This window comes from Mustela erminea, chromosome 3 (assembly GCF_009829155.1).
Source record: "Mustela erminea isolate mMusErm1 chromosome 3, mMusErm1.Pri, whole genome shotgun sequence".
NCBI lineage: Eukaryota > Metazoa > Chordata > Mammalia > Carnivora > Mustelidae > Mustela > Mustela erminea.
The window spans coordinates 79137151-79156069 of record NC_045616.1 but is presented as its reverse complement, the minus strand read 5'-3'; the positions used below and the strand labels follow the sequence as shown (position 1 = coordinate 79156069).

Here is an 18919-nt window from a genome sequence, read left to right as displayed (position 1 = left end):
GTGGTCTTTATCTCTGATTCGTTTTTATCTCTTTGTTAAGTGTCTTACTTATGTCCTCTATCCTTTTCTCCATTCCTGTGAGTATCTTTATGATCATTCTTTAAATTCTCTATCAGGCATATTACTTATGTCTGTTTTGCTTAGGTCTCTTGCTCTGGTTTGGTCCTATTCTTTCACTTGGATATATTTCTCTATTATCTCATTTTTTGGTAACTGTCTGTGTCTGTTTCGTATGCAAGATAAGTCAGCTATGTCTCCTGCTCTTGAAGGTAATGACTTTAGGAAGACGAGGTCCTGAAGTACCCTGCATTGCAATGTCCCCTGTTCCCCAGGACCTAGCCCTTCAGGGAGTTTCTCCTCTGGAGGTTGCATGTGTCTTATGTTCTTGTCTCTTTTTGCTTCAGTTCAGTTGTCTATAGTGACTCTCTTTGCCTGTTGTGTGTAGTAGTTTGTTCCCCGTAGTTGTGGCTTGTATTTAAACAAGGTACACTCTGGTCTGCTTGCTAATTGAGACCTGGAGCTGCTGTTGGTACTGGCCAGCCTTAGTGGATCTGTAAAGGGCATGTGGGACGGTCTTGCCCTTTTAACAAAGCCTCAGAGCTTTGCAGAGCCTACCACCACCAAGACCTAGGCTTTGCAAAAGACACAGGTCAGGAGAGGCAATGCTGGTGAGGTTTGTATTGATCTTCTGTGGGAGGGCTCTGCATTGCTGGGGCTGAGGCAAGTGTGGCTGGACAAGGCAGATACATTGAAGCATGTGGTAGGGGCTCAGGGCAAGTAAGTTAAATAGGGAATGTGGGGAAAGTGCTGGTTCCTACAGATTGCTATGTGTTATGCAGGGGTGGAAAATGGTGCATACCAACTCCTTTGATCCTGGAGGAGTCTTTCTGAGATCCCTAGCTCTCCAAGACATTCCCAGTAATAAGTAAATCACTCTCCCTCTCATTTGCCACCAGTGATTTTCTGTCTTTCTTTTTTTAATAAGATTTTATTTATTGTTTGTTTGTTTGTTTGTTTATAGAGTATGCAAGTCAGGGGAGGGGCTGAGGAAAAGGAGAGAGGGAATCTGAAGCAGACTCTGTGCTGAGTGCAGAGCCAGACACAGGGCTTGATCCTACAACTCTGGGATCATGACCTAAGCTGATATTAAGAGGCAGATACCCAACCAAATGATCCACACAGAAGCCCCTGCCACCCAGTGGTTTTCAAACTGCTGGTTCTCCACTGTATCTGCTCAGGCTTCTTGTCATGCTGTCTCTTTAAGGGTGAGGACTCTGCTTCCTAAGGCCCGCAGAGCTCTTCTAGAGCCAAACACCTTATTTTAAGAATTCCAGGCATCGAGTCCTACTGTTTGTAACTCACAACATCAGGCCCCTCTTGTTTTCAAAGTCAAATGTTATGGGGGTTTGTTTTCCCCATTTTGAGTCCCCAGTGTGATTGTCTGTTTCTTGCCTTCACTATACTCTCAGCTCCCTCCTGTTTGTGGATGGCCATGATCCCCTTAGGTCTCAAATCTCATCTCTGCCTTTTCTCTACCTTTGTTTGCAGGGTTTGTTCTTTTAGTCTTCAGTTCTTTTTCTGGAATATTCAAACTGATATGAATGTTACCTAGTAGTATCTGTGGAACGAGGTGAGGTTAGGGTCTTCCTACTCTGCCGTCTTCCCGGCAGCACAAGATAGAAAATCTGACTGCACTGATGACTAATGGGTGCTTCAAGGATGGGGGCAGCTGTAGGGGCACCTGGGTGGCTCAGTCAGTTAAGCGTCTGCTCATAAGGTTGAAGTGTGGCATAGTTGAACATTTTGCGTTTTTCTCTTTTCCACATACCATCCACTGCCCAGTTACCCAGACTGGTTCAATCATTTGATGCTTTACTTAGTATTTTACTAACACTTTATATTTGCCTGGCATTTTAAAGATTTTTGCTTCTCAAATGTTGCTTTTGATTAAGAATGTAAAAAGTGTTTTTTTAAAGGTAGAAATGTAGTTCTTCAAGGGGAATAATTGAAGAAAGGGAGTTAGATTCTTTCCTTGGCCATGAATGGGAGAATCTATTGTATGTATCAACTAACCAAAAAAGACCAGCTTTTGACCTGCCTGTTTTCATGAAATGATTGTGTTGGGGGTGTGTGTGTGTGTGTGTGTGTGTGTGTACTTATATATTTATGTATGTATGTATTTGTTTGTTTGTTTATCTAGTTCTGCCTGCTAAGCCTGAAAACATTTCGTGTGTCTTTTACTATGAGGAAAATTTTACTTGCACCTGGAGTCCAGAGAAAGAAGTCAGTTATACATGGTACAAAGTAAAGAGAACTTAGTAAGTATGGGAGCTTGTGTGCTATCAGTGGGAGTAAGGGAAGGAGGCAGAGGCTCCTGGGTCACTCATGATTCGAGTCACTTATGAAATGAAAGGTTTTCTTCATTACAGCTTCTGGTTGACCCCTATTTGTGTCCAGTGTCTAGAATGACATCTTGGCTGCTATAGCCATGTGACAGTATGGTCACAGTATGGCGGTGGGAGGGGGAAGATGTAGCTTCGTGATTACCTCCTCCGAGAGGCACTGACTTGGCTGAGAGTGGTCACCAGTTATAAGCACAGTGAAAAAAATCTGTTTATTTACTGTATTCAGCTATATTTGTCCTCTTTCCAGAATGTGCCATAAAACTGTTCATTCTTCATGAACTCAGTTATAGTAAGTGGGGTTATAAACCCATAACTGGGAGACACATTTCTCTCAGTCTGCCACTAATTTGTTGTGTGACCCCTGTCAAACAATACTACACCAGGACAGTGTTTCCCAAAATTTTCACTATCTCAAGCATCCCTTTTTATTCTAACCCTATTAGAATAAAAATTTGAAAATTTTTATTATAATCTTAGCCAAAAACTAGATGTTTTAGTGACTATAGGCAGGGAATTTTTTGAAATTTTGAAAATAGCTCATGAAACACTTTATTTTCTTCATGTTCCCTAAGAATAAGGAAACCCATGTTAGGAAATATTGAAAGATGATCTTTAAACTTTTTCCATTTCAGAAAGAGAGCCTGTAATTCCAACTTTTTGTTTTGTTTTGTTTTGTTTTTAAATAAAAGATCTCATATATGTTCTTTTTTTCCCCACTCCTTGAAAATTGGTAACTAGTGTTATCAGGGAAGTCTACTTCATGCTTTGCAGTAGAAGAAAAGGAAAAAAGCAAACACTATTCTTTGCAGTACTCATGTATCTGTGTTCTATCTTGGAGATGATTTAAAACAGAGGGCAGGAAACTTTTCCTATGAAGGGACAGACAAGTAAATATTTTAGGCCTAGAGGAGACTGGATTTCTTTGAAACTACTGAAAACTACTATTGTTGCAGGAAAGCTGCCACAGACACAGTATGTAAACCAAGGGACCAGACTGTTCAATAAAACTTTATCTGTGAACACTGAAATTTGAATTTCATATAATTTTCACGCACCACAAAGTATTTTCCCCAACCACTTAAAAATGTAAAACGTGTTCTTAGTCTCTGTGCTTTACGAGAAGAAGAGATGGGCTGTATTTGGTCAGCAAGCCTAGTTTGCTAAGCCCTGGTTCTGAAGATCAGAGTGATAAAGGCCCACTAATCCATGGTCCAAGTGTCTTACCTTCTCTCAGACTTACTTGTTCGAGGCCCAGTGTTGAATAGAAAGTACCAGTAGAATGTAAATCTGAAAACCTCAATAAGTGTACTCCTATTTTTCTCTTTTAAGGAGTCATCCCCCCTCCTTCCATCACTCCCTATGATTATCATTATTCTCACTCGTTGGTCCTGTAGAAGTAGGAAATACCTGAGTGCACTTTTTTTTTCTTTCTTCTTCAGATTTTATTTATTCATTTAAGAAAGAGACAGGGAGAACATGGGCAGGGGAAGGGCAAGGTAGAGGCAGGGGTGGGAAGGAAAGGAGCAAGCACACTCCCTGTTGAGCGGGGAGCTCAACATGGGGCTCTGTCCCAGGAGCCTGAGATCTTGACCTGAGCTGAAGTCAGATGGTGCCTCACACCAGGGTGTTCTCAGGTCTGTATACAACCCCTGTAGTTGGCCCCAGGCCTGCTGGGCTCTCCAGGACTCCCAGACCGGTTTGTAGTTTTGTAAGTTTATCACTAAGAATATCTCTTCCAGGTAGAAAGGGAGCATTTCTTGTGGATGGTCAACCCTGAGAATAGATGGTGGTGGGTCGGTGGTATGAACAAAATGTACTGATGTTCAGAAATGATAGGAATGGATTTTTCCTTGAGAAAGAATAAGGAGACTTGGGATGCCTTCAGGGAGGGAGTGACTTTTGAACTGAGGTATGAAAGAGCCCTTGAGGTGCAGAAAGGGAAGAAAGGTTATTTCTTAGAGATTACAGCATTAATAAAGGCAAATATATTCAGCTACAGTGATAGTACTCATAACAACGATAGTAACATTTCATTGTTAGACCCAGTGGCTGATATTTTAAAAGAACTTTATGCATATGAGCCCATTTCATCCTCATAACAGTGCTATGTCATAGGTACAATACTACTTTCATTTTAGAGATGAGAAAACTCAGGCACAGAGAGGTTAGGAAACTTACCCAAGGCACAGAATTCAAACCTGGTTGGCTTCCAGAGTTTGTGCTTGGAACCATGACCCAACAGTACTCTGGAGACTGTTTTTGCACTGCTCAACAATAGCAGAAAGCCTTTAAAGTCTTTTCTACTTTCAAAATTCCATGCTTCTGTACATTTAAGCTTTGCTCCATTGCGCCCAGCCCCACTGAACATTGGCATCTTGCAAAGTAGGATGTTCCCTGCCAATTCATCTCTTATATCATCATCCCCCAGCCATGGGGACTAGGGCTGTACCCACCCATTGGATTCCTACCAATCTTTGTACTTATCTTCATTAAGTTATAGCTTGGTAGGATTTAAGTTATCTTTATGCCCAGGAAAAAAAATTTAATGAGTTTTCTGAAAATAATGTATGGCAGTGATAAAAATTCTATCTGAAAAATATAAAGAGTGTAAAAAAAAATCACTTGAAATTCCACCACCAGAGGTAAAATTTTAACATTTTGATGAATACTTTTCAGACATCTCTGAGAATGGTTATATAAATATATAAGTTTATATAAATGTGATTATTATGTACATAATATACATCCTTTTTTTTTTTCCTTTCACCACCAATAGGAGTATGGGCATCTTTCCATATCAGTAACTTGTATGGGCATCTTTCCATATCAGTAACTTGATTTATTAAAAACTATTTTAATTCTATTTATGTATCTATCATAGTTTATTTAACAAATCCTCTTTGATTTTATTTTTCTTTTAAGGATAATTTCTCAAGGCTAGAATTGGGTGTTTTCAGGATCCTAGTCAGTATTCCTTACCAATAGGAAATGTATTACAAGTATAGTTTTGCTGGACTTTTGCTGGAGTTCCATAGAAGTCTCTATGGCTCATAACATCTCAGGCAAGAAACGGGTAACTTTGATCTCTCCTTGGAAGAGATGAGGAAGGAATTTGGAGAAAGAAGCATCATATTTGAGATGATATAGTCCTCAAGAGAAACCCAGAGTGAAACTAATAAACACATGCTTAATATATTAAGTATGGCTTTGTTTCCAAACTACTGTACTAAACTCATGTTGAATTGGTTTTTCCTTCAAAGCTCTTATGGATACAAAAGTGATATTTGCCCAACTGATAATTCTACAAGGGGAAATCATGCTTCTTGCTCCTTTTTTCCTCCAACAATAACAAACCCAGATAATTACACCATTCAAGTGGAAGCTCAAAATGCAGATGGTATAATTAATTCTGATATAACACATTGGAACTTAGATACCATAAGTAAGTATCATTTTTTATTCCTATATGCTCTATTATTAAAAGATAACCCCTCCCCTCTTTTTCTCAGAAGAGATGTAAACATAAAAGTAAACTCAAAGCTCAAGGAGATAGTAGGTATACCAAGGGTTATGGATATGTATGAGGGTTCCTTTCTCTCCACATCCTCACTAATGCTTGATATTTCCTGTCTTTTTGATACTAGTCATTCTCACTGGTATGAGGTGATATCTCTTTGTGGTTTTGATTTGCATTTCTCCAATTATGAGTGATGTTGTGCATCTTTGCATGTATCTTTTGGTCTTCTTTTTATCTTTGGAAAATGTCTATTCAGGTCTTCTGCCCATTTTTAAATTCAAATTGTATGTGTTTTTTTGGTTTTGAGTTGTATGAGTTCTTTATATATTTTGCATATTAGTCCGTAATTGGATATATCATTTGCAAATAAATGTCTTTACCCATTCAGTAAATTGCCTTTTCATTTTGTTGATGATTTTCTTCACTGTGCAAAAGCTTTTTATTTTGATGAAGTCCAATAGTTTGTTTGTTTTTGCTTTTATTTCCCTTGCCTGAAGAGACGTATCTAGAAAAATGTTGCTAAGGCCAATGTCCAAGAGATTGCTTTGTTTTCTTTAGGAGTTTTATGGTTTCAGGTCTCACATTTAAGTCTTTAACCCATCTTGATTTTATTTTTATACACGGTGTGAGAAAATGGTCCAGTTTCATTCTTTTGCATGTAGCTATCTACTTTTCCCAGCCATTTATTGAAGATACTGTCTTTTCCCCATTGTATATTCTTGCCTTTTTTGTTATATATTAATCGATGATATAAGTTTGTGTTTCTTTCTGGATTCTCTATTCTGTTCCACTGATCTATGTATCTGTTTTTATGCCTGTGCTATATTGTTTTGATTACTATAGCGTGAAGTCTTGGATTATGATACCTTTAGCTTTATTCTTGTTTTTTCAAGATTGATTTGGTTATTTGGGGTCTTTTATGGTTCCATACATATTTTAGTATTTTTTTCTAGTTCTGTGAAAAGTGTTGTTGTTATTTTGATAAGGATTGCATTGAATCTGTATTTTGTTTTGGGTAGTATGGGCATTTAGAACATTATAAATCGTCCAATCCATGAGCATGATATATCTTTTTAGTTGTTAGTCTTGTCTTCAATTTCTTTTATCAGTGTCTTATAGTTTTCAGAATACAGGTCTTTCATTTCTTTGTTTATATGTATTCCTAGGCATTTTATTCTTTTTGATGCAATTGCAAGAGGGATTGTTTTCTTAATTTGTCTTTCTCCTACTTCATTACTAATGTATAGAAGTGCAACAGATTTCCGTATATTAATTTTATATCCTCCAATCTTGTTAAAATCATTGTTTTTAGAATTTCTAATGCAAGAGGATATATGCTGATTGAATAGTCTTATTTAAGAAGACAACGGTTTTATTTAACATAATATTAATTTTGGTTAAAAAATACACAAATACTTATATAAAAAAAAGCCTGGAAATGCACCAGAACGTTACAGTGGCTCTGGTTTATGGCATTATGGAGGATTTAAATTATTCTTTCTTTTTTTTTTTTTTAAGGGTTTATTTATTTATTTGATAGAAAGAAACACAGCAATAGAGGGAACACAAGCAGAGGGTATGGGAGAGGGAGAAGCAGGCTTCCTGCTAAGCAGGGAGTCCATTGCAGGGCTTGTTCACAGGAACCTGGGATCATGACCTGAGCTGAAGGCAGATGTTTAACGACTAAGTCACCCAGGCACCCCTAATTTAAACTTTTTCTTTTATTTTTCCATATTAAAAAAAATTTTGGTAATTTTTTGCCATGCTACTTTTAAAACCAGAAAAATATTACGTATTTTGAAAGAGAAAGATTTTGAGTGATAATGTTTGTAACATTCAAGGAAAGTGAGAGATGCTTTCTACTGGACACTTTTGGGGGTTGAGCAAAGAGAGGTTGAAGGGAGTGGAGATAAGGGAAACAGCCCATTTTCTAGTTGTGTGATCTCTTCTTTTGACCTCCTTTCTTCTTGGCATAAGATCTGAACCAATTAGTAAAAGGTGCATTTGCAGAAAAGTCATAGAAATGTATCTTCTCCTCACTGGCCATTCTTTTTTTGGTGGTGGGAGAGGGGTGGGATAAACAGGCGTGGCACCATTCCTTTTGCCCTGCCTTCCCAACGCCATCTGCATATAGCCAGTTACGAAATATGCATTATCATTTCCTTTCTAGTTTTCTTTTTTTCAGTTTTAGATGGATGTTACTAGCATTTTCTGATCTTTTTGCATATATGAGAAAATTTATGATGATTTTTATTTTCAGTGAAAATTGAACCACCTGAGATTTTCAGTGTGCAATCAGTTTTCGGCATCAAACGAATGCTTCAAATAAAATGGATAAGGCCTGTGTTGGCTCCTCTTTCATCTACTTTAAAATATACTCTTCGATTCAGAACAGTAAATAGTGTCCGCTGGGTAAGTTATGCCATTATGATGTTTCTATTAGAGGACCCAGAGAAGAATATTATTGATAGCCTTTTTTTGACCCGGAATCATTTCTCCCCCCATTTTCTACCTTAAAAATAGAAGACAGACAATAGTGGATACTTTTCATCCCAGTTTCCCTTTTCGGCCTTTTAGAATGTATAAGTGTTTCACTGTAGGCATCTTGCATTCTGAGCACACTTTAATAAGCACCACTTATTAAAAAGTGAGAAATTTACTTTTGCATTCTGCTCTGATTTATGTCTAGATGTGTTGGTGGCCAGAGATTCTATAGCTTGGCCATTTCCTGTTTTATTTTTTCAAACTTTTATAAAATTGTGATATATGACATATTTAGAAAAGTGAACAAAACCGAACTATTACATTTAATAAATTATTATTAAGTAAGCCCTTATGTTAAAAACCAGTGAGGTCTCAAAAAGCATGCCAAGGTCCCCGGCCATCCTTTCCTGAAGATAATCGCCATATGTCCCTAGAGCTTTTATTTTGATTTTTCATGGTAAATACTTCTTCACTTTTTCTTATGGATTGGCCATTTAAACCTGCATCCCCAAACAACATAGTTTGAGACATTACATAATGGGAATCCATATATTTTGTGTTTTGTAAATATTTGGCTTCTTTCAATATTGTACTTTTAAGATTCATCCATGTTATATAATCCTGGATTTTATATATTTTCATTGTTGTGTAGTACTCCATTATATAAACACAGAAGAATCATGGCTTTAATTTGCATTTACCTGACTTTTAATGAGCTCATTTACCTTCTCAGGTGTTTATTGGCTATTTGGAGTCCTTCTTTGTGAAATGTTGATTTAAGTTTTTGTACGTTTTTTTTCTTCTAGTGGGTGGTCTGAGTTTTAAATTGACTTGTAGGAGTTTCTTATATTTTTTTTCTTTTTTTAAAAATTTTTTATTTTATAAACATATATTTTTATCTCCCAGGGTACAGGTCTGTGAATCACCAGGTTTACACACTTCACAGCACTCACCATAGCACATACCCTTCCCAATGTCCATAACCCCACCCCCCTTCTCCCAACCCCCTTCCTCCCAGCAACCCTCAGTTTGTTTTGTGAGATTAAGAGTCACTTACAGTTTGTCTCCCTCCCAATCTTCTTATATATTTTATTTATGGGTTTTTTGTTTGTTATGTGTGTTGCAAACACTTCTGGCTAATGGTTTGCCTTTTAACTCTTCTAATGGTTATTTTGAAGCAGAACTTCTTAATTTTAATATTATCAAATTTTCTCAATCTTTTCTTTTATCCATAAAGTCTTATATCTTAAATCGTTTCTAACCTCAAAGTTTAGAGGGTATTCCCGTATCTCCATCAATGAAACCTGAAATTATATCAAGTTTTTTTTTGTAACCACTAAATATTATTGACTCTTAATTATCTCCTAGCCAGTTAAATCAGTTTAATCTTCAGGACTTTCCCCCCCCACACAAGATTTTCTAGGAAAACACATGTCTACTATCTTATAACTTGTTTATTAAGGTAAGTGTAGGTGTTTTATTTATTCTTGTTGTATTTCTTCATGTTGGTTATACCCATCATTTCAGTCAATTTAGAGTCTTTATTCTATCACCCAAAACATACATTTAACTTTTTACTCTCTAACTTTGTAATATCTTTGGCTTGGATCACTCTTATTTCTATATCTTTATTTGATAGTTAAGAAAAACAGATCTGTCAATCTGTGACTATGTCAGAGCCCTGTGGCAAAACATAGGACTACTATGTTTTGCCACAGGGATAGAGACTACTCAGAGATAGCAACTGCTTTTTCTTTGAGTGTGGCCATTTATCCAGGTTTCTGTGAATATACTTAATTACCACCATAATCATTCAGCCCATCTTTTTCCAACTTGTCCATGACACTATTGCTTGATTCTCCTTTGCTGAAATTCAAAGATACTTTATCTATTGCATTGTATTTTAACCTAGAACCCTTTCAGAAAAGAAAGTTGGTTAAGTTTCACTTGTCTTGTATTTAACACAAGAGAAACAATGATGTCCACTCCTTTTCTCAGCTTCCTTTCTATGCCAGCTCTGGAATCATTCTACTAGTACTTGACTACATGTAACATAAGACTTATTAATTTGTAGTTTTGGGAAACATAGAAGGGAAATCTAGACAAGGCAATTCCTGGCAGAGCATAAACTCATCTTCCTTACATTACCATAAACTCATCTTCCTTACATTACATGTTATAGTCTAAGTAAACATGAGGACTTGCTAGGGTGGTGTGCCCTTGGGTTTATTCTCTTTGAGCCCAGAGTCCTATGGCTGCTGAGATAGAATTCAACAGGAAAAATAAACCAAGATCTCTGTTCCTCTAGAAAATTACTGAGCCATGGACAACACTAAGTGATATCAGCAGGTGTAAACTACCGGAGCATACAGCATCCTCTAGGCCCCTTCTTTGGCAAACCCACCCACATCTGCACTCTTCTTTGCTTTATCCCTTCCAGTCCCTGAGATGAGAGGTCCTCTCTCCTGCTCTTGTGAAGGAAATGAGAGGGAAAGTGGAATGTGTATTTAGTATCTTTCTCCTTTCAGTTTTCAGACAAAATCAGTTCTAAATGCAATTACACCAACCCAACTTTTCCATGGAAAAAGGTCCAAATGTTTAACCCTCCAAGACCTGCTGCTTATCAATCCCTCCAACCTCATCATTATCCTGTCCTTGATTCTCTAGTAGTTCTAAATTTCTAGCTTCCCTTATGTCATGTTGTTTCACTATTCTGTCTCATTTTTGCACCTCTCACCCTCTCCCAAACTTTGCTGAATCTGTTCATGCTTCATAACTCAGTTCTGACGTATTTCCTCCTGAGAACCTGAGATAGGTGCTCCTCCTCTGTCACTGCACTTAACCCTCAGCACAGTCATTTAAAGTTATCTCTCTGTGCATTAGACTGTGATAAAAACCCCATATGGCCATATAGCAAGATTTACATTTGTATGATGCTATATGGGTTGCAAAGCACTTTCTTATACTCCAGACTATTTAATACTTACATTTATCTTGTCAATGAGGCATCACTATTTTTCCTTTTACACATTAGGAAATTGTGATGTAGAGAGCTTAAATCACCTGTCCAAGACTACAAGTTTTGTAGGTTGCAAACCTGAGCCCAGGTTATCTGACCCTAGGTTGTCACTCATTTGACCATATTTTAGCAACCTCCAGACCATCTTCCTGTTGCCTGTTCTAAGGAGCTTCTGCCCGTGTAAGTCCCAGCCATATAAACACTCTGCCGAAGATCTCAAGACTGTTTTGAGAGTTTGATTTAGGCTTAGGCTTTGTACCAATACTTTTGACTCATCTTTTAAAACATAAACACTTTGGGCAAGCTAGGATTTGGCACAAAGTACAGATTGTTAGAAACAAACCTGATGAAGTTAATTAGTGTTTTATTAGGAGCCCGTTGTCTGTGTTGAGCTGGGAAAGTTTTAGTTAAGCCCATATAAGGAGGATCAGTTTGTTCTGGACCCTGTAAGGGCCAAATGCACTTGCCCAGACAAAAAAGCCAAACTAAAAAAAGCCTTCCAGGCAGGCACACTGAAAAACTGAGAAGAATTTCTTTCTTTCTTTCTTTTTTTTTTTTTTGCTTTAGCAGTAGGGCTGAAAAGAACATTCTTACATAGTTACATTAGACAGAGCTTTCTGAGAGTGAATGCGAGGACCCCCAACACACAAGCCAAGCATGTGCTTAAGGAGGCTAGTAAAGCAGGAAGAAAACTTCAAAAGATCATTTTAAAAGAATATTATTATTTAAAAGAGCATAAAAGGAAAACAGAACTTTATTAGACTTCCTTGTACTTACTTTGTAGATGAGTATGGTTTTCATTTTGATTCATGTATGGAAGTCACCATGTGGTTGCCTTTCTCCCAAAGATCTTAATCTGGTTTCTCCTGGGCCCTATAACTAGGCTTAAGCTGCAGAGGCTACTCTCCTGGAGAGGATGGGTTGTCCCAGTGACCCTGTTCTGCCATTGCAACATTTCCAGGGGTGACTGGAGGAGGGAGCTCACGGAACTTTGGATTCAGCATGAAACGATCGTCACCTTTGGCTCCTACATCCTTTTCCCAGAACCATCTTACTAGGCTGGGAGCTCACAAGTGTCCATTTGCAGCTGGGATGCTTAGCTTTTTGCCACATATACACTTTGTCATTTTGCCCAGTGTCCTTTAGGCCTAACACCTATCATTCTATACTTATTTCACAGCTGTTATATACATATTAATTAATTAATTCATTCATTCAATATGAGTTAATGTAATCCAACAGCTGAAAGTTCTTATTGCAGCAACAGTGATCATGCTCAAAAACAAGTCTCTGAATTTTTAGTTTCGCTTGGAAAATTGGATTCAGAAGGGACTTTAGAGACTATATAAAGCAATGTGTTCGTTTTACTAGTGAAGATACTGAGGTCTAGAAAGGAGAAGTGATTTATTTACCTCTCTCTCCATACCACAAAAGAATGTCAAAATGAATGCATGCATCCAGGCTGCTGAGATCCTTGGCAGCCCTGCTGGTCACCCAAAGACCAACAATTTGCTGTGGAAGATTTAGGTAAAAGGAAAGGGGCTAGGAGGGATGAAATCTGTGTTCTGATCCCAGTTCTGCTCATAACAAACCCTGAGGTAATCCATGGTCACTTAACTTTTGAGGCCTTGTCCATGACCTGAGTTTGAACATGGTGCCACTAAGGAAGGTCTCTGTTGCCTATTGTTATGTAAGGCCTTATATGTAGGTGTTGGAGTCATCTTCTGTTTTTAAACTGAGACTGGGTTGCCTGGGTCCTAGGACTCCACCTTGTATTTTCCAGAACAACAAGACTACTCATTCACGTCCAGTCCAGGGGCAGGGATCTCTGACTTCTAAGCACAGAGAGAGGAAATGGGGAAGGTGGTGGTTTGTGGGGTGACTCACATCTGCTCAGGCACAAATGATCCCCAGGCATGCGTGGAAGTTTATTTATGAAAATTATATTTTTTAAAACTTGAGGTACAGTGCTTCTAGTTCTGAAATGATTGGGGAATGGAGAAGAAAAATGGAAAGATAAAAGAGGTCTCCCATCTAGCTCAGGGTTATCTCTGTCTTTTAGATGGAAGTCAACTTCACCAAAGAAGATATCGATAGAGATGAGACCTACAACCTCACAGGGCTGCAGGCTTTTACGGAGTATGTTGTAGCTCTGCGATGTGCCCCAGCGGAGTCCATGTTCTGGAGTGCTTGGAGCCAAGAGAAAGTGGGAACAACTGAGGAAGAAGGCAAGCTGGTCCCTTGCAATTTCTTTTCTGCCTGGTCTGGTTTCGGGTGACCTGGGCCTAGCCTTATTGGGTTTCATCAAACTCTGTACTTGGGAATCATGGACTCTGGCAGTCTGTACATTCACTCTTCACAGGGCACTCACTGTGCCCAGTTGAGCCCACATGGTAAGTCAGCCTTCCTCAGATGGCCTTTGCCCCAAAGGCAAAAGAGCACATCTTTAATACTCTTAGAAACTTCTTATACTATATGTGAAGTGCTATAATATTATTTAAAGATATCCTATGATAAATTAAAGCTGTATATTGTAAACCTTGGAGCTAGCACTTAAAGATAAATAAAGGTATAATTAATGAGGAAAAAAAAGTTAGGTTCTTAATGACAGTGAGGGAAAGATAAAGGAACCATACAATGAGTGAATGCTTGCTGTGAGTGAGGTTTGGTGTTCAGACTAATACTTTAACTCTGTGGGGTTGGCTAAAATCCCAGCTTGGCTATGGAGTGCTTTGGGCTAGATACCTATCTCTAAGCCTTACTTTTCTCATTATTTACTCCCCCTTTCCACAATAGAATACAATTTATAAAACTAAGTTAAACGTAGTACCTACTTTTTAGTGTTATTTTAAAAATTCAATGACATATAATGTATTTAGCTTACAATAAACACTCAATAAATGCCAGGCTTCCTATTATTTTTTTTTGGCTTTCTTATTTTTATTAAACCTTTTAGGAGCCCTATAATGATGTGGAATCACCACACTTGGTGGTGAAGGAGCTGAGTTTCAGAAGTATTAGCCAATTGCTCAGGTCACTCAGCATGGGTTACTGTTCTTTGTAAATCAAGTCTTGCCCAGCACCTCCCCCTCAGCAGTAATAAATGTTTGATGAATGTATCAGTTTCCCACAGCCACTGTAACAAATTATCACAAATTTAATGACTGAAAACAACACAATTTTTTTCTCTTACAGTTCTGGAAGTCAGAAGTCCAAAACAGTTTCACTGGACTAAAGTCAAAGTGTTGGCAGGGTTGTTACCTTATAGAGACTCTGAGGGTAGAATATGTTTTTTTTACTGTTTCTAGCTTCTAGTGGTTGCCTGTGTTCCTTGGGGTTTGGCCCCTTCCCCCATCTACTAAACATATCACTCTTATCTCTGCGTCCATCATCATGTCACTTTTTTCTCCTCTTCTGTGTCAAAATCTCTTTGCCTCACTCTTATAAAGGCCTTTGTGAAAACATTTAGGGCCCACCCGGATAATCCAGGATAATCTCCAGTTTATGATCCTAACTTAATCACATCTGCAAAGTCCCTTTGGCCATACAAGGCAACATTACCAATGGCAGGGATTAGGATTTAGATCTTTGGGATACATTTTTCAGCCTAACACGATGAATGAATGAATGAATGAGTAGTTGAACACTTGGTATGTCCACACATCTTTTGTAATAAGGAGAAGAAATGTAAAATGTTCATCCTTCTAACCTTCTGAAGCTTTACTCTCCCTGAATTTCCCCCAACCACACACCTGGCCATAATTTCAGTCATATTCCTTAAATCTTATTCTATTTTACAGCCAAGTACCGTACAAGTTTCAGGTAACATTTGCAATCAATTTCTGTGCTCCCTAGTCCATTTGACAATAATTTATTCCTCAAAGTTGGTACTAATAGGTGTTCAGCACATTTGCACATATGATCAGATGTCTGGAAATAATCCAGTATCTTCTGAATTTTGTAGCTCCCACTGGAGATGTTCATGTTAGTTCAGTCTACACTACCCATTGGTGGATGTGGTTATACAACATGGGTTCATACAGCACATGGGAAATTGGACTAGATGACTTCCTTTTCTTTCTTTCTTTCTTTCTTTCTTTCTTTCTTTTTTTTTTTTTTTTTTTGAAATTCATTTATTTGAGAGGGATGTAGAAAGAATGTAAGCACAGAGAGAGAGCAAAAGGGGAAGCAGACTTCCTGCTGAGCAGAGAGCCTAATGTGGGGCTCCATCCTACAATCTTGAGATCATGACCTGAGCCAAAGGTAGAGGATTAACAAACTGAGCCACCCAGGCACCCCAGCCTAGATAATTTCTAAAGGCTCTTCTCACCCATAGATTCCATTCATCTATGCCACTCAGACATCTAGTTTTCTATGCCAGGCTCTAGAAGCCCAAGAAAAAAAAAATCACAGAAAATTCCAAATCTTTATGTCTAAGTACTCAGAACAGTACCTTACAAATGGTAAGGGCTATATAAATTTTACATAAATAGAAATGCAGACATGATAAAAGAAAACTACTCAGTTTGTGGATCTCATGTATCTTTTTATTAAAATTACATACAATATTTGGGAACACATTTACATTCTATAGACATCACCTCAAAGTGTCTAATGAACACAAATATAATCATTTACAAATACTAAACAGCACATAAATTACACAGCAAAAAATAAATAAATAAATAAAATGGCCCATTGGTTATAATCTGTAGGAGTAGAGAGTTGTTGTCTGTCTTAACTGAGCCCTCCCTTTTAAAGGATCAGAAGGCAATACATGTAGTATTGTTGAGTGATGCGTCCTCTGCCTTAGCTACACCTTCTAGCAGATGGTCTAGGAGATTAGGTTCTACTTCAGGTATAACCCTGTTTTGCACTGCCCTCCTGCCACCCTATAGCTGGTGGTCTTCTCTCCAGTAGCCTCCTGGTGCCATTGTGACTCTGGATCTTCTGTTAGCTCATGACAGCCCAGCCACTTCCTCATGTCAGTTTCTGTTTCATCCATTTGTTTTGCTGCCAGAAACAAGATTTACTGTTTCATCTGATTTGTTATTTTGGCTAGTTGGGCTAGAATTCATTAGCAGCGCCCTAGATGCTGGTGTCGTCTGTGCCTGGGGCTGATGAAATCAACCACTTATTTATCAAAGGCACCGCTGTAGAACTTTTGCTTTTGTTTCTCTTCATTTTTTTCAGGATCCCAGAGAAAACTGATGAAGAAGCACCCCCTTGGCCCCCAGCAAATCCTATTTTCTAATTCATTTTCAAAATTTCAAAATCCCATTTTCTAATTCATAAACAATTTGTTTCCCTATTTCACAATGGAACGCCAGTTATTTAATATACCCCACCTCAAACCATTTCTAATTGCTTGAAATTTTCTCTTCTAAGTAAAATATGAAACATTATTTATTTTCATTTGGATTTTAATAGATTGATTATTAGGATGATTTATCCACATTTAAGCATATAAGGACACAGATGTAATTACATTCTGATATTCTGATCCTGGCTTTATTACCTAAAATCTTGTAACACTGAAACATACATCTCTGTGTTTCAGAAATGGTGATGATATTACTACCTTGCTTAATTATAAGGGTGTGGCAATTAAATGAGGCAAATCAGGTAAAATGCTTAGTATAGTGACACTTGGCTAAAAGTTAACTGTTCTTATTAAATAGTCTTCAGCAAAGCACCAGGGCATGTCTGAGGTGTCAGACTGATGGTAGTTGTGGATATTCCCAGACTGTAATGGAAGCAACATAGCATCAAATTGTTGCTAACGTGTTCAAAGAATTGATGCCTTTGAATATGTAGATATTTTGATGGATTTGGAAAAATTTAATTTTGCTCTTACAAACACACTGAATTATTACTTTTCTAACTTTGATTATACTGCAAAGCCATTACTAGCTCATGGTTAATGGAAATTTCTGTTCATTGTAGAAGATTTACATGCAACTCGGGCGATGGTTTTACTAAAAGCTGCATCTGTGGGAAGCGGAAGCTGATAATGGGAAGATGGTTTCTCTTTGGCCTTTATGTGCAGGAAATAGGGGCCTCAGTGAAAAAAGAAAACACTTGATTAAATTCATTTACCATCACCATCTATTATAACTAGATGACTGCCTATGGGATAAATCCAAGGAGAATTTCGCTTGTATTTCTAGCCAAGTCCTTGCAATGATTGATTATCTAATAATTAGTTTATTTTATCTCTGTCCTTCAGATGAATATTTGGAGCTGGATTATAATACACACTTCACCTTTAGATTTGTTTGCTTCTTACTGTCAGTGCTATTATCCCTGAGTCTGACTGAACATAACTGGAATGGAAGTGAGAGATGCAAGTGAGAGATGGAGTGATAGTCCTTCCAATTCCATGGGTCACCTGTGAAGTCTCGTGATCTTGGGCCCTTGTGCTAGAGCTTTCTGCCCGGAGGAACTCTGTATTCATATCTCATTGGCTTGTACACAGGTTGAAACCAGCTTCTTGTTCTCTGAGAAAACTGAGTACAGGTTGTCTGTCTTCTGATTTCTTATTGAAGAGTTGATTTGAAGAAATTGATATTAAAGAATATTGATTTCTTTGGGAAATCAGATAACTTCTGACAGAGCTTGTAAGACAGTAAGACAGTTATCTCAGTGGGGCACAAATGAACTCAAGTTTTTAAAGTCTAAATAGTTTTGATTTCCTGATATGCTTCTTACATAGAATTAGATCTCATCAAGATCAGGGCCTACAAATTAGACTGTTTTACTCACTCCCAGCTTCTGCAAGTAGTTGTAGAAATGTGACTCTCCATTGATGACAAAACAGGTTATTGACTTACTTGACCTTTGGCTCATTTTTCTACATTATGAAGTTGTTTTCATTTGGAGTTCAGTAATTTCATCCTAAGACACCTAGTCACCCAAAGTGTGACTGCACATACCTGAAAACAGTCTGTTAGTACTAAAGCAGTTCAGTTCTTGGCCTGAGTGGTTGACTCGATTTTCTGCAGACCTACTTACATTATCTTCAGCCATGTGATTTCCTCAAAAAAAAATATTCAGAGTTCATTAACTGCATCTTCAATTAGAGACATTTTTTTTTTTCCAAATTACAGGACACTAGCCTTCTGGACAGTTCTTTAGAATTATCTGCTTTCTTCTCCTGGTTAACATGTGTAAGTCATTCTTAAACTAGAAACTCAGGATTTTGAAATTATCCCTGTCTGATCAGATCTTCGGAAGCTAACACACTTGAACTATATTGTCTTGGATTATGTTATTCACAGAAGAACTGTGTAAATCAGGTATAACATTATGCCCTTACATTTTATAGAACAGAAATATGAAAAAAGTACATATGTCATATTTCTCTATTTTGCGCAGCTGTGATTGCAGACATTGGCCTTTATGTTTCCCATTGTCTTTTTAAGAGGATCCTCATGATAAATTCCATTAATTAATTCATTCCCCTAGTCAGCCATTTGCTCCTTCATATGACTG

At 37.7% G+C, this 18919-nt stretch overlaps 1 protein-coding gene across 1 annotated transcript in view; it reads left to right on the top strand.

The window, feature by feature from the left end:
* Positions 1–18919, top strand: part of IL31RA (interleukin 31 receptor A) — a 91603-nt gene that overhangs the window by 47386 nt on the left and 25298 nt on the right. Inside the window, exons 3-6 of the mRNA XM_032334951.1 lie at positions 2201–2318; positions 5666–5847; positions 8183–8334; positions 13488–13653. Of these exons, the coding sequence (XP_032190842.1) occupies positions 2201–2318; positions 5666–5847; positions 8183–8334; positions 13488–13653 (618 nt within the window). The remainder of the gene's footprint in view (positions 1–2200; positions 2319–5665; positions 5848–8182; positions 8335–13487; positions 13654–18919) is intronic.